Source organism: Channa argus, chromosome 4, assembly GCF_033026475.1.
Source record: "Channa argus isolate prfri chromosome 4, Channa argus male v1.0, whole genome shotgun sequence".
NCBI lineage: Eukaryota > Metazoa > Chordata > Actinopteri > Anabantiformes > Channidae > Channa > Channa argus.
This window is the reverse complement of record NC_090200.1, coordinates 5995627-6016531: the sequence shown is the minus strand read 5'-3', so window position 1 is coordinate 6016531 and position 20905 is coordinate 5995627. Positions and strand designations below refer to the sequence as shown.

General features: G+C 41.3%; 1 protein-coding gene across 3 annotated transcripts in view; it reads left to right on the top strand.

Moving 5' to 3' along the window:
* filip1l (filamin A interacting protein 1-like) overlaps positions 1-20905 on the top strand; it is a 59832-nt gene that overhangs the window by 36947 nt on the left and 1980 nt on the right. The window contains exons 1-2 of one of the 3 annotated variants that reach the window (XM_067500465.1): positions 10308-10454; positions 15112-18501. In XM_067500465.1, coding sequence (XP_067356566.1) covers positions 15227-17965 — 2739 coding nt within the window. In that variant the 5' untranslated portion in view covers positions 10308-10454; positions 15112-15226 and the 3' untranslated portion in view covers positions 17966-18501. Of the gene's footprint in view, positions 1-10307; positions 10455-15111; positions 18502-20905 lie in introns of those variants that run through there. The other 2 variants (XM_067500466.1, XM_067500463.1) reach the window with 2 other exon arrangements.

Below are 20905 nucleotides of genomic sequence, written 5' to 3'. Positions count from 1 at the left end.
AAGAGACCCCAAAACACCAAGGCTGTACTGAACCAAAGGATCCCTAACATGTTCCTCTTTTTCTCTATTTCCCTGAGAGGTTTTCAGATTTTATGGAAAGGCATAGCACAAAGTCACGGTTAAAACAGCTCCGAAAGTGAGAAAATCTGACCCGTTTAAACCAGACTGCAGGTCTCAATGTACCCTGAAGAACATGCAGAAAAGATTTCAATTGTCTGGCTTCTGTACTGCTGCACCGATTCATTTCTAGCACCAACTTCAGAGATTTTCGCAAACTTTTACAATGAATCCCAATTTACAAAAGGAAGAGAAATGACTTTTGAAATTATCTGTCAAGACAATTTTACACTTCATGTGAATGTGTAGGAGTATATCATAAGACTATTTACTGTGGTAGTGGATTTAGCACTGGTCCTGGTCAGAACTTAACATAATTTAATTTAAAAATTTAAAAAAAGCCAAGCTACGTTATAGGAAGCTACGCTAAAAACAACATTAAGGCTATTATATTTTCAAGAATGTGTAAGGCTCAGGGATGTTTTTATTACTAAGGAGTTGGATGTGCACAGGTTGAAAATACCAGACTTGCTCAATATAGCTCAGCATTTAATTAACTGTAACAAAGTACTTTGCCAGCACTTCTGTAGTCCTACTATTTTAGCACTGAGTCAGCTATATTCAAGCTTTTTCTGTTGTAATTGCACCTTGGATGTTGATGTGAATGTGATTTACATGTCATTAGGGCAGTTTCCACACAAGAAGGTGTTTTGGCTAAGTCTGGCAAAATCAAACAATTTTTTAACAGAATTTTAACACCTACTGAGTCATTAGGAGCTTGTACACACTGAGTGTTTGTCAAAAAAATTATGAAAAAGAGGAGGGGTAGCGAGTAAGGACATGATGTGTGAAATTTCCAGGGCTGCGTCTGATTTTGTCACAGTGAAACAAAATTGTGCAGAAGGTGCTGGCACTGCAGGAACATTAGTCAAACTTTAATTTATACTCAAGTTGGAACACACAAGATCGGTTCAACTTTAATACTGGGAGACCTTACCAGCAAAACCTAAAATAACACCCCTTAGGTCTCTTTTTAAACATCACACACTTCCCACAAACAATACTTATTACAGTTGCAACGTGGATACAAATGGCACTGGCCGGCTGCTGGTATGAGGCAACCCAATCCCTTTAAATGCAGGGGAAGTGCATTTGATGACTATAATGAACACCAGCCTTATGGGGTGTAACAGTATGGACATGATGCCATTTGTATCAAAACCAAACAAAAATGCACTTACAGACACATATAAATATAATTCAAAATATAAAGTGTGAAAATAGCTGCCTTATAATAGGGAGCACACTCTGCTAAACCTCAAACTTCCATTGATTCTGCAAGGGAATAACTATTTGAACAACAGGGTGACACAGTGCCAAGACAGGCATGTATTTTAGAGGCTAAAACAGTTGAGAAGATGAATACAGATGCGTGGATGACGGCCAATAATTCACGGGGAAATTAAACTGATGATGTGGCAGCTAAGTGGCGTGAGCCTCTGTCTGCTTCTCTTCACTTTAATCCACAGACAATCTGAAGTCGATTGCCAAGTAATTCGCATAATGAAAGCCCGAACAGGAAGTGAGCAGACAATGGAAAGAGCTTGTGTCCAGGATCCCGAGCCATTGCCTTGCCAAGGTCTCATCCCCTCTGAGCACTCTGGGAGGGGAGTGATGTCACCCCCAAAACACATAACCGAGGCAGTTACACTCACAGGCTCACGTTCTATTACAGCTCTTTCTCGATGAAGTAAATTCCAGCGCCACACCCCACATGCCGAATCACTATCATTTACATTCCTCTCCAACACAAAGAGGTGAGCGGCAGGCGGGAGTAGCTATGATGAGCGAGCAGCTGGCTGGCTGTGATGGAAATGCTGAGGGGAGAGGGTGAGGCAAGATGTAGAACAGAGACAAAGAAGAGCAAGGGAAGATGGACAAAGGTGGTGAAAGGGAGGAACAGTATTTGGTATATACCACATACAGGAAGTTGTTCTAATAGGTAGTGCTGGCCGAAGGGTCACAGTATCAGAAAAGTCACATAAAACATCACTATTAAGGTCAATAATGCTGTACTGTCTGTTTTCTTGTACTTCTTCATCTACTACACAGTACTCAGTTTGGAGTTACAGTTACTCATATTACTGGAGTTACTCATATTAGAAGTCAACGATGTTGTAAGCTGCTAAGATTTTTTCAACACACTATTACACAACAGCTCAGTCATCACTTCTTCCCAATCACACTAATCCTACTCACACATGAGCCGTTACTTCTGAAAAACGCTGTGTCTTGCTACTTCTGATAAATGACGAGGGAGGACATCTAGGGGGTGTTCAGCTAGGGGTGTGTCTTCTACAGAGAGATACTGTGGAGGCACAGGCCGAAAGAAGGACAGACTGACAGAAACGGTGAGAAAAATGTGGAAGCAGGGTTAGTTAGCAGTAGGAAAAAAAAACAAAAAAACGGTGAGACAGCTCCTCATTTTATACACAATTTATCACAATTATACACAAGTGTGACAGCAGTTTTATGTGAACAAAACTATATACTGTTTACTATACACTGTTATTTACCATGGCACTGTGCTTAGGTACAGTTCTTTCTGAACTTCAGTACAGTAATTGTGAGTATTTCACTTAACTTTACTACAGTTTGGAGGTAAATGTACTTTTGTTCAACTACTATTTATTTGAAAACTTTAGTTACTTTTTGCAGATGTTTATTAAAAATAATGATTTTATACTCAGTAAAATGATGTGCTATTATTGTGGATAATTTCATTTTATGACGAACGTTTCTTTGACAATTGTTAAACTTCCGAAACGTTTCTACAACAAATATGGAGTAGACTTGTATATGTATGTTACCCATGGCAACCAAAGGCAACTTTAAGTTAGGTACTTAAAGTACATTTTAAATCATGTAATTTGACTTAAGCAAACTTAGTTTGACTCCAACAACTGCTTTCTCAAAATTTCTAGCAGTACTATTGTTGAAATACTAATGAGAACAAAAACACATTTAAAATTCTATTAACAGTTAGTCTACCACTAATGTTATACTTCCAGATCTATGTACACACTCCACATACATTTCTAGTTATAGTTCACTTGGTTATGTTCAAGCATCAGTAGTGATGTCACAGTTGATCAGTGTGTTAAGTTTAGTTTGAAACTAATTAGGATGAATGGAGCAGTTTAGCACTTTACACTCAAACTACAAAACAATAAAATGGAGAATGGACAACGCTACTCTCAAAATGTGTCCAGGGCTGATGTAAGAAACTCACAGGTTGGAACAAGAACTCTGCTGGACCAACTCAACACCCTACATAGACACAAATCCACAAATTTCCCTCAAACAGCGTGACGCTTATTAGCTAAATGCCAAAAGTGTTACGTAAAAAGCTTTTCTTGTCCAACCGTTTGCTTTGCAGTTCATCTCCTCTGACTCACACTGATCCTTACGTATGACTGACTGTGGAGCTGTCCCCTTAATCTGGTCAGTGCTGAAATAAAGTACAGTATTACGTAGAGGCTTTTTGGATTTTTTTTTTCCATTATTGCTCTTGTGAAAGGATCACCAGGTTAGGAAATCCATTTCCTGTGTTTAAAGATGCCGGACAGTGTTTGTAGATAACTCAGAGAATAAGTAAATGGGCCAGAAATCTAAGGAGGAGTTGGATACACAACGTTAATGGCAGACTAGAGAATTTCCTCTGTTGCTATTGCTCTAATTTTCAACAGAAGTGTGTTTCTCCTCAACTGTTGGGAAAGAGTAGGTGGTTGAACTCCATTAGCTCAGAGACATGACCTGTAGCTTTCTCTAACTGCATGAGAAGGGAACAAACATAATGCATACATTTCTTTAAAACTCTGGCAGCGGTCACACTGTTATCGTTCCGGGCTGAACCAGCATTTAGATGCAGTATGTATGCTACTTCTTAAACTAAGACTCAGCACTGAGTACTATGAAGTGCAGTTATCTTAAACTGTATAAATACAACCTTTGTCAAGGTGCCGGCTGAGGGGCTGATTAGCACAAAAGCAAGGCTGGGATGTGGATGCTGCCTCTGGGAAGACAAACATAAGGAGATTAGCCAGGTAGTGGCTGCACTGGCAGCCATTTTCTACCTATTAATTACTCTGCAGCTTTTATAGCAGTGAAAGCACATTAGCAAGTATCACTACAGGCACATGGGTGTGAAAATGGCAGGGCACATTTCAGGCTTTGTGGCTCTTTCCAATTTGAGAAAGCACAGCTCACTGAAATCTGATTAGAGTGCAACTCTTGTACGCCTCCACAGACTGTTTGAGATCAGTGCTAATCCATCAGGAAACCATCAAAGAGTCTCTGAAGGCAGATCCACCCTTCTCACCTGACAGCTGGACAGATTAGAGAGAGAGAGAGAGAGAGAGAGAGAGAGTATGTGTGTGTGTGTGTAAAATTCCCTGTGAATTTGCTGCCAAGATCCATGTACTATTGTGTAGCTATGGTCATTGTTAGACTAGGATGTGAAGCCTAAAGCGATCACCGTGTACAGTAATGTGTTTTAATAGTAGGAGTCTGGCTTTGAAGCTCAAATTGCTTTAATGTTTGCTGTAGGGCAGTAATTGTCAATCAGGGGTGCTTTAACCCCAAAAAGATACTTTTACATTTGCAGAGAAAAAAAGAAAAATGATTTAACACAAGTAAGATGCATCCACAAAATGTATCCAAACACAAAACATAACCCCATTCGTGTTTAGGTGGAAAATAAACTCAAAGAGTTGATCTTACCGTATTGGTTGTCTCATAAACGAATTACTTGTGGAACACCATTGCACCGTGTGCTGCAACTGTGATCAGGGCTCCAAACTGAAAACATAATCTAACTAACCACCTTTATATAACATCAACTTTGACCGATTTGAAATTATTAATCACTTAACATAGATTTCTGAAGCTGGAGAACCGTCCTTCTCTACATGTGATGACGTGTGCTTGCAGATATGATAACGACATACATTATGCAATGCCAGCTGGTGCCAACCCCCTTACCATACTGCACATGTAATAGCTGATGGTAAACGTGGGGCCCGGGGGCTTCAAAGTCCACTACTTGGACTAAGTGTTTGCGATTTACATCACATAACAAGTCCACAATGCTGGGGGTGGGGTGGTGTAATGACTGTCAGCTGTACCAATTGAGGGCAACAGACACACGCCTGCCCTGTTGACTACACACACACACTTGTACACTTCTCTGTGTCTCACTAAAACTGTGATCCTCTGTTAGGCAATAGCTGCTGTTGGTCTGTAAATTACAGCCTGTATGTCTGGCCCACTCCTTCAATCTGAAGCTGCATGACTGACTCCTGCCTATAATCTCATTATTACTCCGTGGTACAGTAGGATGATGTGTTTCATTAGTAGACAGTTGAGTTTAGGCAAACTACAGTATTTGTTCATATTGCTGGACCTAGGAAAGAAAATAAATTATTATTTTGGTGTTGAACTGACATGACGAATGATCAAGTTTGTATTAAATGTTCAGATAGATTGACACTGGTTTGTTACTAGACTTTCACTCTATTCATTGCACAAAAAATGGGAATTGCATAAAAATTTGTTTTAATTGTATGAATAAGAAGTAACCAATCTGGTCAAACCTAGAAGAAAACAGGCTAAAAGTGGTGAATATAAATGTAAAAAGTTGTCCACAGATTTCTTCAGGTTGCATGAGACTGTGAAATCTGAGTTATGTAACAGTGAATGTGAGTTATGGAGACAGGTACAGACAGTCAGACTCAACAAATAAGAACACACACATATATTTAGATTTTCCTTCACTGAAATATTTGTAATGGTAGTTGGCTGATCTGTTAAATCTGCCTAAAAAATAGTTTGACATTTTTAAGAGGGAAGAGTTGACTCGTAGAATTTCAGAGCTGATGTTAAATATCTTTTTAGAAAGCAAACCAATGAAGTATCTGGAGAAGAAAAGTAACTAAATAAAATCGGATTCTTCTTTTTTAGGGCAGTAGCAGAAATGCCTTTAGTACTACAACTCTCCCCCAAAGGTTTCACAGGAGGTCAAATACAAAATGAGGGTGCACATACTAAAATAACTACATGGAAAAATAGAGAAACAGCATTGGGAAGAGATGAAATCACCAACACAAAACAATAAGGAAAAATGCAGGGGGAATACAAACACAGATGAGTCAAATCCACCTCTAACAGGTAATTACAACTATCTGGACTCGTACAACATGTCATCATAACAAAGAACAAAGGGTTGAACGGCAATAAAACCTGAGTTTGGCCATAAAAGGCCAGCAAAAGTCCTCACAAGAGTATGTTTTTTGTTTTTTTTCTCTTTTTAACCTGGCAATCCAAATTACATTCCATTTCATTTCACTGTGGAGCCCATGCCCATGAGATCAGAACCAAGACGTGGACAGAAGAAAACAGAGAGAGAGAGAGAGAGAGAGAGAAAGAGTTTGATAGAAGTGCGTACATTGTAGATGGCGCTAGTGACTGGGGCTAGTATGGATTTCAAGCTGTAAAACTTTATTGTAGGACATTGGACTTCCTTGGACACTATTTTGCAAAACTCGCTGGATTGAACATTTCGGGTAGTAATTAAATAAACCTATATTATGGTTAATGTCATCATCGCTGTCATTTTTCCTTCAAAACGATGCTAAAGCTTCATGTAAGTTATGCCAAGACCCTCAGACTGTGACCTGCAGAGTATCCCCAGTATTACAGATTAATCAATCAAGTGCCATTACTCCTGCCAAAATGGCGGTGTTGTCATCGAACCGATGAATTCTGGGATTGCGTGACATCATTTCCCAAAGCACTATTCCAGTGAAAGATAGAGACAGAGTAAGAGGAGGGAAGGATACATATGGATTTGATTACAAGCTGTTGATGTCATGTACGTATGTCAGATAATCAGCCCCCAGGCGACGTGGTTCGCACAAGCACGTGTGTCAGACAGTGCTGCCCGTACGGGGCAAGACCAGGCCTCATCTGCGACGGCTTGATAGTCGCGGTTTGTCTGATACGCAACAGAAATCACATCAAACACTTTTGTCTGCTTCTCCAGCCTGCAGATGGCTGTGTGTGTCAGACAGACGTGCACTCACTCCGGCTGCTCTCACACATATGTACACACTCGGTTAACATTTTACGCCCAGAAATAGCTCTTGTTCACATCTGGTTTGGTCATTAAAGCTTTATCAGATACAAACGTGCACCTACAAACTGACATGCGTCTTATTAGCTTTGATGCATAATGCTCACATGACAACTGTGCTTTGTCGCGTGTGGTTGCAGAAATCAGGGATATTCCATATCGTGTGTTCACTCAGATAACCCTAAAAGTCTTTGAGGACTCGTGAGGATTAAGGCCCTTCAGTATATATGTGTTACTACAGGTCTGCAGTCAGGATCACAGTGGAATTATACGGTAGAGCATCTGAACCACTAGGCCACAAGAACGCCCTCAGGCTGGCTTTTATTTGACATTGTAATATTGTCAGCCTCTGCGCAGCCTTAGAGGAGGGAGCAGTTTCTCCAGTCACAAATAATCTGCTGATTCATACAATAGATAAACCCTTGTCATTCCTGCAGTCTTGGATCTTTCCGGCAAGCTGCAGCTCTGAGAACAAGTTGAAATGCCGGAAGACCGTACTCAGGGATTTAATGGCTGTCCTGCTGAACCGCATGTTGCTCATACAAACTAAATCCCCAACCTCCACATTCTTCTGTGCATTGTCAGCACTATAGTCATACCATAGAGGTTATATAATACATCTTCATCTCTGCACTATTTGTCATTTGGCAGAGGCTTGTCACAGCAAACATGTTTGTGTGGCCTTCTCTTGCGTTTGATCCCTAACATCTGTTTTAACTGTACAATACTCAGGGCCCCGAATATGTCCTGGTCCAGAAATAGAATCTAATTTTGGATGACCGAATTGTTTGTTCCAAGAGCAAACAGTTTGTTGCAAGGAAAAGAGAGGGAACACAAAACTAAAATACATCATAGTTCAGAGCTGCAGCTCAGTGGGCAACTGTTGGGAAATATAGTGTTTTGAATTCTTGAAATCGGTCATGCTTCACTCAAGTGTTTGCTACAGTTCGCCCGCTCCCCACGGCCTTGTGGCAAAGCTTTGGAATGGCACTTGAAAGATACTGGAGAGATTCAGGAAAAAGTCTCTTCAAGCAATAGATTTGTCATACTTTCATGTGGTTACAATTGGTTTCTTTGAGGAGCGAGACTGAGGGACACAGTCAGGACATCAGTCTCAGCAGGAAGCTCAGCTATGTCTTTCTGGTTGTGCTCCCAACCTCTGATCCTCTGGCCTCGAGCTTGCCACAACCGACGACGACAACCAAATGGTGCTAATAGAAAAGTCTACGCCACTTTCTTCTTCGTACTGAAAAACAAGCTTATGACTCCAAACAAAACCATAGTAGGTGTGGTGAGTTCCTGACCAAAAAAGAAATGCTATCTTTGGCTTCTGTCACCACCGTGTGCATCCAAACTTTTTTCACACAACCCTCATTCATTGTCCTCCAACAACAGCCTCCTCCAATCGGTTGGGAACTCTGTGATTAATTGGAATTTATTACGCAAGTCACCAGGACACATGTTTTTGGTTTACTTCTTTTTAGGAATGCGCGACTCGTGTCTGACTCCTGCTGCGACTCATGATCGTTGCTCCGTCCTATAAACAGACATTGAGTCACAGTATGGATGGTGGCATCTGTTCTGTTCCCCAATTGTCAAGCCATCGCACATTTATGTGGGGGTCAGGAGACAGGAAGAGCCTTGACCTCGTTATTTCCTTACGCTGCTGGAACGGCTTATAACCTGCAACACACTGTCTGAAGCACACAGTGCCAGAATACACTCATTTGCTCTCACTGCACATTCTATACCTTCCACAAACATGACGTCCTGTTGTTCTTGCGAGATGTTTGCCAGGATGTACTTACATCACTTGCATTGTCACCAGTCACACTGTTGATATAAACAGAGCACACGCTTCTCCATACAATAGAGACACTGACAGCTGAGCAGCAACCTCTCTGAAAAATCTCTGACGCATAGTGTTCAGGCTTTCCAAGGAGGGATTTAGTCTCCATCTATAGTCTGAGAAATTTATGAGTTTAGTAGGAGCAAGCTGATAATGAAAGTAAAGACTGAGGGATTGTGAAATGAACAATGCCCCACTGATAAACTGTAATGGGTGCAAGCTTAAGTTATGATTACACTGCTGCATTTTGTTTGTGGAACCGCTGGCTTTAAGTCACTTGCACCCAGCCTTGCATCAGATGTTCTCAGGCTTTCAACACTAGTGGAAAGTGACAACAATGCAGACTTTCACTTTTTATTCTAAGCCCACCATCTTTTTTACTGTCGAGATAAAAGAATGCATCACCTAACAAAAGAAGATTAGCGCAACTTTCGCTTTTGATGCCTATTACTTTAGTGTATTTGCAAATCATCCTTACAGGAAGTCCTCTTCCTTCATCACTGACTGATACTGACACAGGGGATAAAATCTCACCACAGAGAGAGATATACATCTAAGAGAAATCATTTTCTCCTCGGATTACCTTAACATGTTGGCAGTGTTTGCGTTCCTCTGTGAGACTAAGAGGGGGCTGTTAAGAGCCGGCTTACAGCTTAGTAGCGCTCTATGATTTCAATCAGTTATGGCACTGCTAACAACCCATTTCAGTGAAACTGTCAAAATGTCAGAATCTCTTATGTGTGGGCCTTGAATATACATTTCACATGTCAAAGATATGTGTTACATGTCTTGCACTGGTCTCGCTTACAAATCATCATCCAAGAACTTCTTATTAACTTTGCGAGCTGATTCTTTTCCCCCTCCTCACTTCTCGGGTGAATAAATGACTTAAGTTGACAAGAGCCAGAAGGATATAGTGTAACTCGAACTCCTCGTCTCTCCTCACCCAGCACCCTGCCTTTACAGCAGTGACAGACTGAGCAGATATTTCACACATTACATATATCAAAAAACAGAACCAAAAAAAAAAAAACCTTCCCTCGCCTTTATCACATCCTTTGGTTAAACAGTTACTTCAGGAGACTCGCTCAAACACTCAGCGATGAACACACACTTACACATAAGAGCAAGCACACCCCCTTCTTGCGAGCCTCAGCAATGCAAAGCTCCATATAAGGACATGCTGATGATGTAATGGGCCATAGGCAGGGAGCACATCCCTTATTGTTTGGTCTGACTGCAGGAATGCCCACATTAGAGCTGCTAAGACAGTGAGACTCACAGGGAGAGCAAGAGTCGAGTGTCGTGTGTTATATGGCAAGATAAGGAGCCCAACTGGGAAAAGCTTCGGCTCAGGTAGGCAACAATGGACATCATCATAAAAACTCTGAATTTCAGTGGATATAACTTCGAAAATGTAAAAGAATTTGGGCTAGAGATGTGCAGATGCTTATTAAATAATTTCTGTTCAGTTAACTTAAGTTTCATGGTGTATTTTTTAGCAGTACTACTGTTTTTTGCCTGTCCTGTAAATAACTTCTGAAACATTCAAAGTAAACAGTCGAAGAAGTTAATGAAACTGAATGTTTTTATAAGTTAGAAAGAGTCCATGTGTAAAAAGTACCTCCAATTTTAAATGTTAGAATCATATAATATTGTTTTACATCAGTTTCACTTTGTGCCACTGCAAACTGCACAGGAGAAATTCACTACTTAGAGAGGAGACTCAAATCTCAGTCTGATAAAGAAGTCATGTGAAATATGTCACATTACTGTTCCTGTTTTATTGTTCATGAATTTGTCAAGGCAACATAATTCTTAAAATACTGACAATGCAGTGTTGTGTGCACAGAAACACACAAAATGAATAGAGCAATGACTGTGGGCATTACATGTGAAGAAGACACAGCTTTGTAAATTTGAATAAATAGTCAACATCTCTGCACATTAGTGTTGGATTATTTAAGTTTACCTTTTCGTCCTCTTTGACTATGGCTGTGGCTGAAATCAATGTGAAAATGAATGTTTCAAATGAGATATGAAAGTAGTTTTGGTGTCAAAAAAAAAAAGAAGTTACTGTGGTGCTAAAATAGGGATGTAGCAGATTTCCACTACATTTTCAAAACACATTCAAATCCAATGTATTCAGAAGAAATCTAGCTCTGTTTTGTTGGCCCGCCACTGCATTACCCGTATTACCACTACTGGGAAGTTAATAAATATCAGCGTTACATATTTTGCACATGTTGATTGCACTCTGGGGGCATATCATTTAGCCTGTGTGGATGTTAAACACACTGCATGAACTGCATCAATCGGCGTCCTTTCTTCAAACTCTGTTACACATGAGGGCACTCAGCCGACCATACACAGGTCCTCGGTAAAGCAGAGGTGCTCCTGTGTGCATGGGCAGGATATATTGGTCTGCACATACATGACCTAATCACTTGTGGTAAGGAAATGGCACAGCATCCGCGACATATGGAACGTGTAACACAGTTTTAAGCAGCGCGTGAGCCACAGTTTCCAGCATCGGCAGCCACGTAAAGAGAGGGAAGCCCTCTGTAAAGCTGTAATGGGCGCTGGTGTGGCTAGTTGTGACTCCCTCGTGGGGTTGGCTCACACTCCTAAATGGATGTTTCCTTTTCTTTATTTAATGCAATTTGTGTTAGCATAGATTTGAGGAAAAGGTCAATATATGTTTGCAACAAACACAGACACAAACCTTTACATTTAAGATATCCAGTTTAATGTGTGCAGCCCATTTTTCCACGACACATTACGCACCTGTGGTGGCCAAGAATCTATCCAATATAGGGGAAACCCATCTAAAACTGGTGCGTGTTACAAAGGTTGTGGTATTGATAGTCATGAAGCTGTGTTACGTGCTGCCTTTAACAATGTATTCATATACATGGCAAAATTTGGTCAGATAAGCTACTACTGAGTTGAAGTGTGGGTGGTGTCAGATATTAGCTAGAAGTCAGCTGCAGCATAATATTTTTTTTACCAGATGTAACTCTTTTTGTTGTTCCTCCAGGTATAAACCATATGCACACTTTCAAATCTGCACTAAATTATATCTAATAACCAAATGGTCTCAGATGAGGCTCTGCTGGCAAAATCCACTGACCTATGTGTGTGTCCTTGACGGGAGAAGAGTTCGGGAACAACTGATCCGGACCAATATTTCCTTATGTACCACAAAGTATATCATGGATAGGGTGTAAAGAGCTAGAAATGATTTAACTGGTGTGAATGGTGTGTTTTGGACATATCGCACAAGCAGATTCCTCTCAAAGGACTCGCCGTTTTTACTGCAATCTGCACTTGCATGCAGTGTACACAATTAGTATCCAGTTCAGGACTTAGGAGTATTTTGAAACTGAGTGATGTGCAAACTTTCCAGCCCTACTAGAGAACAAAGTACATTTCTTTCTATTTTGGCTAATGACATCACTAGAAAAACAGCAGTGGCTGAGATAAGAGATTGAATAAACAGTGATTACAGGCGACAGGCCAGTTTGCAAGAGCAATGTCTGGAAGTTTTGCTTAGCAACTTAGTGTTTCTATATACACACATAATCTATTATAAGAAAATGTCATATTTCAACACATGCATGTTTCTGGATAAAGCAGGCAAATTTCCTTGAACACTTTTATCTGGAGCCCTTGAAAAATATATGAGAAATGATTAAAATGTGTTATCAACACTTCTAACAGCCAGGGTACAGGAAGGGCAAACTTTAAGTCAACAAAACTAAACATTACAAATCTTGAGCACTTAGTTGCTTATTTGAAGCGATTATTACACAGGAAGTCTCATTTAAGAGTTATACATATTGTATCCTTAATTTGTGGGGAGGGTTTGCAGCTGGTCACATTTTAACAATGGGCCTAACTTTAAGTAACTTATATACACTGCTGGGCAGCTGTGTTTATAAAAAATATTTCACAATTTATTAGTTAATTGCATTTATTTGAGCCTGCATTGTATTTGGTAAATATTGTTGTCAAATAAAGGTTGAGGAATTAATATATTATTACAATTTTTGTCTCAAAAATATAAAATGACATCATGTACTAGTTCCTCATAACTTCACGTATCGGTACTTGATAGTAGTCGTTTTGCCCCAAATGCCCCTGGATAAAGAGCACTTACTTGTGAGAAATGTATAACAGTCATCTGTAAAAACATTAAGAAAAAAAAAAATAAATAAAAAATTCCATCTTAATTTGTGTTGAACTATAATTGTTTGTTTTCCCTCTGGAAACGTGGCCACAAAAACCAAACATCTCCTAATCCATCCAAACCGCACTAATAATGAAATCTTAATGATTATGCATATCCTTATAATATTTTATTGAGTGTTCTTTGGTCTGGATCTACTTGCCACACATGGATCCAGTTACATTTGTCCTCCGTCTGCTCCCACCCTTTAGCAGCTCCTGCAGAAAGAAATGACATACATCCTACTGCAGAGAAGTGACCCACCCTACCACACTTACATCATGGCCCACAATTGAAGTGTACATGAGGAATTAGGGATCTCTGACAGTGTGTGTATGTGTGTGTATAAGGGGGGGATTTCTGTATAAACTCTGGGGGACTGTAATTATCTTTGGAAGCAGGGGGAATTCCTTTAAATATATAAGAACAAATCAGGAGGGTAGGTGGTGGCGGTGGTGGTTTTAGTAGGGCGGGTGGGAGGGGGGTGAGGGCAGTAGAGGAACCCCTTAATTAAAGGATTGTTCCATGCCAGTGGGCCATCTGTGTGGAAACGCCTGGCAGCTGCACACACGGCAGCCATAACATCCCATCCCCTTGGGCTGTAGTCACTTTGACTAAATAATACACGCATGTGCCAGACGCACCAATCCTGGATATACGTCGTACCTAAATTACTGTAACTGCATCTAGTGCCACACATGCTACGTACCTTCACATAATTTGAGTACTTTGCGCCCTATTTGGTGTTTGTATGTACATATGTACAGTAACACGTAAGTAAAAACACTGCAACTGCTATACTCACATTTTTTCCAGACTGACACTAATTTTAGTGGTTTGTGTTAAAACCTGACTGACAGTCATTTATTTCATTTTTGCGTCACTAGAAGAGAACTGTCCCTGACACCAAGTCTGAAATTACAAAACTATTTTTCCAAATTTTGATTCGTGCAGCAGATCGTGCACTTTATTTAGTTTGATTTACTCTCTAGAGAAGCATTTGTTTAGCACTTTAAGAGCACATATGAATAAATGCAGTTAATAATAGGTACTTTCTGATGATAGATGACCACAGGAGATTGCAGCAGACTTTCACAAAAATTCACACTTGTATTTTGCTAGAAGTCTGTCAGACTTCTCTTGGTGAGATTATAATTTTCAGGCCTCATCATCTAGCTGTGGGTCAGTCTTTTTATTGAATTTCCCAGAGGACCGAATACATCTTATTCTACACCCCTAAATACTTTGGAAACTTTCTGAAATTCCCTGATTGTTAAACTCAAGGCCCACTATTTACAGCAGTAACTCAGGTTTCCAAACCATATGAGAATTAGTTGAAAACAAGGGAATATAAAAAAAAAAGTAACCACAGGTATTCTAGACTACCAACCTAAGAGAGTTAAAGTAATGCTTTTATGATGTGTTAGATTTTCCATGACATAAAACCTTTAGTTCTCCCCAGAAATACAAGGAAAATAAAAGTGGTTATGATGTGAGTGTGCTTGGAGAAGTGGGCCCAATGGGGAATGACATGGTGGGGGTGCTGAGTTTAAGAGCTTTTACGTATAAAGATAGCAAAGAATAAGCTTGACATGATGCAAACCTATATGGGCTTGGAATTTAGTGGAAATGTTATATAAAATAAAACCTGCCAATAGGCATAAATACACTGCAACTGCTGAATAGAAAACAATGAACATTTTCAATACTTCTTCCATATTTGTTGCTAAATTGTCTTTCATTTGGACTGCATTAAAATTGCCCTATTTTTATGTTTTACAGGTTGAAGCTGTTAATTGATCAGGAAAAGGGCTACCAAGAGCGAAAGGACGAAGACAACAACAAGAAGATCTCAAGTCTGAAGGAGGAGCTGACAAAACTTAAGTCATTTGCGTTGATGGTTGTGGATGAACAGCAGCGTCTCACTGAGCAGCTGAATCAACAAACAACTAAGGTCCAAGAACTGAGTGCCAGTGCTTCACAAGCCCAGGAGGAGCTGAGCTCGGCTAATGCTCGTCTGCAGGAAGAGGAGCATAAAGTCATTCGCCTGGAGGCTGAGCTGCATAACCAAGCCGGAAGATACCATCAGGAACAAGAGGCCATGACTGCTAAACTGACCAGCGAGGATGCCCAAAACAGGCAGCTGCGCCAGAAACTCTCAGCTCTCAGTAGGCAGCTTGATGAGCTGGAGGAGACCAACAAGACTCTGCGCAGAGCTGAGGAGGAACTGCAGGAGCTGAGGGACAAAATGAGTCGTGGTGAATGCGGAAACTCTAGCCTCATGTCTGAGCTGGAAGAGTTACGAAAAAGGGTACTTGAAATGGAGGGAAAGGATGAGGAGTTGATCAGAATGGAGGACCACTGCAGAGACCTCAACAAGAAACTGGAGAAGGAGGCCAGTCAAAGTCGAAGCCTGAAGGCGGAAGTCGATAAACTAAACCACAGAATTATGGACTTGGAAAAATTAGAGGACGCATTTAGCAAGAGCAAACAGGAATGCAGCTCACTTAAGAGTAATCTGGAGAAGGAGCGGACTGTGTCCAAGGTTCTAACCAGTGAGCTAGAGGTCTTGAAAGTCAGGGTCAAAGAACTGGAGGTGGCCGAAAACCAACTGGCAAAGACAGAACTGACACTGAAGGAAGATTTAACCAAGTTAAAAACTCTGACAGTCATGCTGGTGGATGAGAGGAAGGCAATGGCAGAGAAGCTAAAGCAAATGGAGAATAAGGTCCATAACAGCACTGGCAAACTTCAGGCTGAGCAAGACAAAGTCACATCGGTCACAGAGAAGCTAATCGAGGAGAGCAAGAAAGCACTGCGCTCAAAGGCTGAGCTGGAGGACAAAATGTGTAATGCCATGAAGGAACGGGATGACGTGAAGGCAAAGTTGAGGGCCGAGGAGGAAAAGAACAGCGATTTGGAGTCTAAGATTAATATGATGAAGAAAAGGTTGCAATCTCTAGAGACCATAGAGAGAGAGCACCAGAGAAACAAGGCCAAAGAGGAGCAAATCAAATCTCCTATCGCTAATCGCTTCCAACAAGAGGACAACAAAGTAAAGGATCTGACACAGGAGGTTGAACGTCTCCGACGCAAATTAAAGGATATGAAGATGGTAGAAGGGGATTTGTTAAAAACAGAGGAGTTTGAATCACTGGAGAAAAGATTCAACAGCGAACAAGAGAAAGCTAAAGCATTGATGGAGGAGCTGGAAATATCCAGAAAAGAACTCTCAAAGTACAAGCTGGCTGAAAAGAAAGAGTGCAATCAAGAGCACGTGCTGTACAAACGGTTAAAGGAAGAGGAGGCAAAATCCAGCCATTTGACCAGAGAGGTGGCAGCTCTGAAAGAGAAGATTCATGAATACATGGGAACAGAAGAATCCATTTGCCGCATGAAAACTGATCACTCTTCTCTGCAAAGAAAACTGACCCAGCAGGAGGTCAGGAACAAAGAACTGGCCAGAGAGATGGAGACACTTACACGAGAGCTCGAAAGATACAGACGCTTTAGCAAAAGTCTTCGTCCTGGCATGAATGGAAGACGCTTTTCAGACCTGCACGTCTCCACCAAGGAGGTCCAGACAGAGCCAATTGACCTCATGTCTCCCACCTGCAAGACAATGGCCCAACTGGAACGTGCTGTGGTGAACGGGAAGCTTTACGACGAGAGCGAGCCCGAGGATGATGCAAGTTACAGCCATGAGATTCAGCTCGCCAAATGCAGCCCCTCACTCATAAACAGTGTCAATAACCTACACAACATGAGAAGAGCTCGCGTCCCATTCCTTAAAAACAAAGACACCCCCACCCAGGTGAATGGCAAGGTGCAGCCACGGCAGAACGGTACCCACGTCCAGCCCGGAGATGTTGTGTTAACCCACAGTCCTGGGCAGCCTCTGCAAATTAAAGTGACTCCTGACCACGGTCACAACACAGCAACACTGGAGATCACCAGCCCGACCGCAGAAAACCCCCAGTCATTCACTAGCACTGCGGTCATACCCACAAGTGGAGGTCCACCCAAACAGAGAATTACCATCATCCAGAATGCTTCCATATCACCTACGGCCAAATCTATTTCCCCGACAGCAAAGTCTAAAGGTTCCCCGGTGTCCGATGAGCTCTGCTCACCCGATAGGGCTCTATCACCTTTCACTGTGGCTACGTACTCTAGGGCAATGACCCCTGACTCCTGTGGCTCTGTAACACCAGACAGAGTCATGTCACCAATACAAATTGTGTCAGTCACAACAGGCACCCCTGACCGCTCCCTGTCTACAGAACCAGTGGAGGTTGTGGGAGGGCACGCAGTCTTCCGAGTGACCCCGGAAAGGCAGAACAACTGGCAGGTCCAGAGGTCTAACAGCTCGGGGCCAAATGTCATCACCACAGAGGACAACAAAATCCACATCCACTTAGGGAGCCCCTTCATTCAGAGCATCAGCACACCGTCACAGACGCTGAGTCCGTGCCACACGCCTGGACTCCAGGAGCAAAGGACTCAGGTGCTCGCTAACTCCAGCACACCTCCTGCCAAAGGAAGCAGTAAAATCACAAGTAGCATCATGATTAAGCCCACCTCCAGCCCAATCCAAAGGCCATCACAAATTACAGTAAGTAATGTCTACGACTGACCAGATAACCCTCAAAACCCTCCATCCCATCCTTCGTTACCGAATCCTGCCCATGAGATCCAATACATCCTCAAAGCCTTCTATCCTAATAATATACCCTGATACATTTACATGTCTGTTTTACTTTACTATTTATGGGGTTTGAATGTTTGTTTTTCTTTAGACTGGTTTGCTTGGTTCGGTGTGATTAAGTTCAAACACTTGTTTGCCCGCATGAGAAAACAATACCATTTGGAAAGAACCATAAATTTTCCTTCGTCTGATATGACACCAGGTTTTAACTTATGTGCACTTACTGTATTGTACTCAGAGGCAAATTTGCCCTTTACTCAGACTATTCACACTGATGTATCATACTAGATTTTATACTACATATTACACACACACTGCATTATGATTGACATTATGATTTTGATTTCCTGAAAATTAAAGTGTGCCAAACAAAGTGTTATGTTTTAGTTTGTCATCCATGCTTGCAAATTTTATTCAGCATGTCTTGAATGTGTAATATTAAAAATAATCAAAGGAAAATGTGATCAGATTGAAATCAGCTGTGTGATTTGAACTTTTTTTGGTGCATGAACAGTAACACTTTAACACTAGAAAACCTTCAGTGTATTATTGTCACATAGTTGTTATCATAACATTAAAATTCATTTTGTCAGACTTGAACATAAAGTCTTAGCACCTTGTTAGATCTAATTAAATACTACACCACTAAAGAACTGTCTGAAAAACCTTTGTGTTCATACTTAAACTCATCTCGAGATATCCTTCTGGGAGTCTCCCGTTTGCTTGTTTGACTTAATACCGTAGGCTGAAGTCATCACTTCTGCTAACATCTAGAGCACGGAAACCCAGTGACCGGGAATGAAACCAAGAAGATGTGAACTTGTGTGAAGTTCTTACAATGACACAATGGAAACTCTGCCTAAAACCTTTAAGCCCTAATGTGGTGCTCAATGAGACTCCTGCATTTTAAGGTGGAAGATTATGTTCAATTATAGTTGTGTTAGTCTACTCCAGTGTACTCAAAAGTATGTATCGAATGTAACACAAGGAAGCATTCACTGAATCAGCACATAAAGTAAACGTATACTGGCTACTCACAGGCAATGGTCTGGAGAAAAAAAAGATAAAGGTTGTACTACTCAAATGTACTAAGTGAAAACAGTAGTTACATTCACCATCTTTGAGCTCGACGCCCATGAATCAACATATTAAGACAAAGAGAAGCTTTAAAATCAAATCTTCAAATCAAGAGCAAACCTGCCCTTCAATGCCCAATGCTAGGAGAGCAGCCACGGAATACTGTACTTTTTGAAACATACTATAAACATCCAAAAGTCCCTTCAGAAAATATGATACACTGTTTAGATCTCAGAATGACTAATGTATTTGTTGATAGCTTAATCTCAGTGGTCTTTTCAGCAGAATGTAATACTGAGCAGCAGCAACACAGGATGTCTGTTTTATTTAGCTTTTTCCCATGAAGTGCAACATACAGTCCAACTTTTCCTTCATGTACCGTGTATACATTCTTGGGCATGTGGGTTTATGTGCCCACAGCGGAAACGTTGCCACATATGTATGATTCATTGGGTCTGCAGCGAAGGTCAGAACAAGATGATAAGGGGATGGAGACCAAAATGCAGAGATGAAAATGATGTGGAGGAGGAGGAGAGGAAATGATACAGTAGACAGAGTGTCTGGGATGATTTTGTCCATTGTTGTACAGTCACTTACAGTCCTGCCAGACGGATAAAATAGCATTAAAAAGTGTCAAATGCTTAGTGTCACTTATATGGAGAAAGACAACTATTTCAAGAAACACACAGACAATCCAGTGTGACAGTGAGGAGATAATTGAAGCAAGCATTAAATTGAATGAGTGGGAAAGCACGCAGCTGGAGAAATGGGATCCAAAGTAGTCTGGGCGCGATGAAATGATGGGGCTAAACAAAATGCTATTCATTAAACCACTACTCGAGAAAGCGTCCAGCAGCTGGGATTGCTGTCTGCGACCTCAATTACCCCTTGACTCACTTTAGACTTTAGCTGATTCACAAACTGCGCTCATGTGGCTCAGCCAAGAAAGACAGATCTGCGCACCCGTGACCCTGCCAGACAGATACAATGAGCATCAAGTGACACACTGGAAGCCAACGCTGAAAAGCCAACAGTTGTTGCTGCTGGCTGTCAATGAGGCTGCAATCAGCAATGCCGCTGATGAACAGCAACGTTACTAGGATGAAGTCACACATCAAAAATCCCCAAACATGCTGAAGTCATTTTAAACAATCAGCTACTGATGTGAATCAAGTACAACCCAGAAAGTTTAATTACCACACTGCATGCCAGAAAGACAAGGTGTGTTTGACACTGCGGGCAAGTGCGGATTTCCTCGTTTTAGTCTACAGTGATAACAATCACCAAGGAATTCGCTCACCTTGACCAACAGGCACAATAAAACCAGGGCAGGATAATAAACAGTGGTATGGGGGCTTTCTCTAAATAAAAAGGCTCCGTCCTGCACGCAAGTGTGAGAGACTGTGAGAGCAGCCTCTCTCCCACCACAGCGCAAGCACCAAAACAAACCTTATGTTTGGTTGTCATAGAAACAGCCGTGCCAATACTGCAGAGTGCCGGGCAGAGGAAGTACTTAGTTGAACTCCTGCTGCACCACTGATACACGAGAGAACAGAGCCGCACATTAAGGTCTCTTTCCATTTAAAATCAACAACGCTCCCATGATGTGGAGCCTGTGCAGATTTTCTGGCCCATTAGCTGAGCTGAAGCGCAGGCGCTGCTTATTCTGAAATGTATACCTTGTAGGAACATTGAAGGACATAGTTCACTGTCGGTTCTAGTTAATTCTCAAAACCTGAAGTCTCACCTAATAATAATAGCTTTATTTAGAAAGCACCTATCAAAGTACAA